Source organism: Propithecus coquereli, unplaced genomic scaffold (assembly GCF_000956105.1).
Source record: "Propithecus coquereli isolate 6110/MARCELLA unplaced genomic scaffold, Pcoq_1.0 Scaffold307, whole genome shotgun sequence".
In the NCBI taxonomy this organism is placed as follows: domain Eukaryota; kingdom Metazoa; phylum Chordata; class Mammalia; order Primates; family Indriidae; genus Propithecus; species Propithecus coquereli.
Genome location: NW_012148697.1, coordinates 2,219,561 through 2,223,273, shown reverse-complemented (window position 1 = coordinate 2,223,273; position 3,713 = coordinate 2,219,561). Strand labels below are relative to the sequence as shown.

The following is a 3,713-nucleotide window of genomic DNA, read 5'->3' as shown; positions in this document are numbered from 1 at the left end:
AGCCTCCTGAGTAGCTGGGATTATAAGGGCGAGCCACTGTGCCAGGCTATTATCAACTAGTTTTAACCATTATCAGTTCAAGGCAACCACCACCACCATCCGCTCTCCTCCTCCACTGGAATGTTTTAAAGCTAATCCTAGACATCATGTAATTTCAGCTATGAAGTCATAGACTTTTACTCAATGGAATAGGTATGAGAAGCTAAAAAACATAACACAAAACAAATATACTATGAAAAAAAGGCAGCATTCCTTTAATAATGTCTTATATTGTTCTCCTCTCCCCCAGATTATTTCAGTGGATCTACTAATTAATTTTCTTAAGACTATTCCATGCTTAAACCTTGTAAGACTTATTTATGAAGTGGGATTAAAAAGAATGTATGTTTCATGAAGTTTTCCTGTAATTATATGAAAAGCATGTATTTATTTGTGTATGGCCTTTACTTGTGTAAGGAAAGTCTTAGCTTGAGTGAATCCTTGTTCTCACCACAACTGATGAGTGTGTCATCTGGTTCCCTGCTGCTAGCTTATCTTTGAATGCACCTTTAATTAATAAATATAGTGTTTATTTGTGTATCATAATGTATCTGTCTTAGTACCTGTTGTCTTAGATTCTAAGGTTGGTATGGTGTCTATGTTAGTTACTAGAAAGCCTAGAAAAATACTACTCTCAAGGAGGCATTAAGTAATTTAATATATTATGATAATGGGTATTTTCAGAAGAAACCTATTTTTAGAGAAGCTGTGTATTACCAGGAAATGTTTCTTATTTTTCCCATATTTCTATGTCTAGCTGTGGAGTAGAGTGAGAGTTGTACACCCCAGTGTTGACAAGTAATGGGAAAGTCTTCCTTTGGCTAGGTAAGCTGAGATCCAGATCTGTAGTTTGCTTTAAGACAGTGAAAGATTACCACTACATTAGTATTATGGCTCAGAGGAGAAGATAACCAATTGATATGAATCATCCAATTACTCCATGCATTTCCTTTTAGGGGTCTCAGACTCTTGTATGAAGGGAAATTTAGATTGGCCATTATTTTAGGTTGGTAGTATAAAGTCTGAAAAAAATTAAGGTGGCATTAGACCTGATTTTATTAGATTGGTGCTAATTTTATTTTTTATTTTTTAATTTTTTGTACAGACAGGGTCTTACTCTGTTGCCCAGGCTGGTGTGAAGTGGTATGATTGTAACTCACTATAACCTCAAACTCCGGGGCTCAAGTGATCCTCCCACCTCAGACTCCTGACTAGCTGGGACTGTAGGTGTGTACCACCACGCCTGGATAATTTTTTAATTTTTTGTAGGGACAGGGTCTTGCTGTGTTGCCCAGGGTAGTCTTGAACTCCTGGCTTCAAGTGATCCTCCTGCCTTGGCCTCTCAAAGTACTGGGATTATAGGCATGAGCCACTGTGCCCAACCAGATCAGTGCTAATTTTAAACTAACATTTGGTGATCTTGAACATTTGGCTTTATGGATGTTAAAAGATTATAACATGCTGCCTTTAGTCTCCTAGAGATTTTTCTAGGATTCATGTTTTATTGTGGTAGAACCTCAGGCAAAAGATACTTTTTATTCTTTGTAAGGCCTTTCAGAAAATAAGTGAGAGCAGAACTAGTACTAGAATTGTTAATTCCTAATTCTGCTTCCACTACTGTTAGCATTTTTGCCAATGGGGTTTTTTATAAGCTTTCTTTATATTGGGATTTCCCTGTTGTTAACAACATTTTTATTATTCCAGGTTTCTTAAGAAATAGCTATTAAGCTATTAAATGACTGAGTTAATAAGCTAACAATTTATTAATAGTTAATAAGATGTAAGACTTGCTTATCATTAAAAAATATATATTATACCTGAAGAAGTGTATATTATAGATTAAAAGCCAAACTATGGACATTTGGAAACTTCAAAATCTATTTTTACTCTTTTTAGTAATACAGTTTATATTAGGAAATTTTGTTAAGTTGTTATATTTCTGACATTTCCCCCTTTTCTCCCAGTGAGTTTTTAGCAGAAGACAGTCAAGAGAAATTTTGGACTTTTGTAGAAGCCAGTCAAAATATTGGATCATCAGATCATCACGGTAAAATTGAAGCAAATGCTTCTTTGACTTTGGTGTCTGGGAAAATATTAGGAAAAAATGGTCTCTTTTGTAGTATGTGTGGCATGGCAGTTAATGGAAAACATTTTTGTCTTCAGTGACTAGAGTTGTGATGGTAGTCAGGAAGAGCCAACTCTTATTTTTGAAGCATTTTATAACTTTGGGTATAAATAGTACCTTTTTTTCCCTACCTTGTTTTTGTTCTATCATGATCTTTTATTAAAGTGTTATGTGACTTTTGTGGAAGTACCTTTCATTTTAAATCATCTAGTATTGACTTTATTGACTTAATAACCATTTGATTTGATTTACTCTTCCTTTAGTTATGAATTATTTATACAACTGATCTATTAATATTACCTGTTCAGTTCGTTATCACTAAGTTAGTACCATCCAGTACGTTTTCTATTATGCCTGCCAGCCACTTACAACTTGAGTGTCAGGATATCAAATTAATGATTCACTCGTTTGTAGTTTTTATGAAGTGCTTTCACAAACATTTTCTAGTTTGATATAAGCTATATCGGTTATAAACATTAATAGTGAAATATGCTGATATATGAGTAGTTAAAACCTAGAATATTACATTGACAAGTATAAGTCCTTGTTGAAGAGGAAATGTTTGAAACTTGTGTGAGTGCTGTTTTTTAATAGAATTGATTTTTTAACTTTTTCATTTTTATTTAAATAGTACATATTTTAAAAGTTGTCTGAATCCTTTTTTTGTGATATAGATACATAAAGGTTTTGAATGAGCATCTCTTAATTTAAAGTCAACTGGAATTAAGTCATCAAAAAATCATTTAAAAATTTTGTAGAACAAATTTATCACAGTGGGTTTATAATGAAATTTGAACTCTGACATTTAAGATGAAATTTCTTCAGTATAAGTGATAAATATTCTTGGTTAAAATTATGGGAGTATGCATTCTTGGAAGTGATCATAAAAGGATGTCAAACATTTTATTTATTCGAAATATTATTTGAATTTCTACCACCCAAGGATTGACACTATTAACATTCTGGCAACTTGAGGTATTTCTGGTCTCTTTTTCCATGTAGAAGATGCTAATGTAGTATAGAACCTTTTATATTTTGCTTTTTAAAATGTTAATATTGTTCTTTTTAAAATTGAAAATTTTAATTTTTTGAATGGATATTATGCGATTCAAATGTGTATAAAAGGCTATACACAGAAGGATCTTGTTCCTTCCTTGTCCTCATTCCTTCTGTTTCTCACCTGCTTTTTATAATTCTTTTAAGTTGATTTGTTTAGCCTCCAGTGTTTTTTACAATAAGTATATAAGTATATATTCTTATTTCTCATTCTTTCTGCAAAAAAAAGATAGCTTTCTATGTACATTGCTTTGTACCTTTGCTTTTCAATTATCCTGGGGACTTTGTCATACTGGTACACAGATTTTTTTTTCTCCTTTCAAATAATTTTGTCCAACTTTTTGTTTAAATGTTTCTCCCCAAACTTTACAATTTCATAATATCCTTTTTTTTTTTTTGAGACAGAGTCTCACTTTGTTGCTCAGGCTAGAGTGCAGTGGCGTCAGCCTAGCTCACAGCAACCTCAAACTCCTGGGCTCAAGCGATCCTCCTG

At 32.8% G+C, this 3,713-nt stretch overlaps 1 protein-coding gene across 1 annotated transcript in view; it reads left to right on the top strand.

The window, feature by feature from the left end:
* The window catches only part of UGGT1 (UDP-glucose glycoprotein glucosyltransferase 1), a 124,164-nt gene that overhangs the window by 15,571 nt on the left and 104,880 nt on the right, over positions 1-3,713 (top strand). Inside the window, exon 3 of the mRNA XM_012649914.1 lies at positions 2,004-2,086. Within this exon, the coding sequence (XP_012505368.1) occupies positions 2,004-2,086 (83 nt within the window). The remainder of the gene's footprint in view (positions 1-2,003; positions 2,087-3,713) is intronic.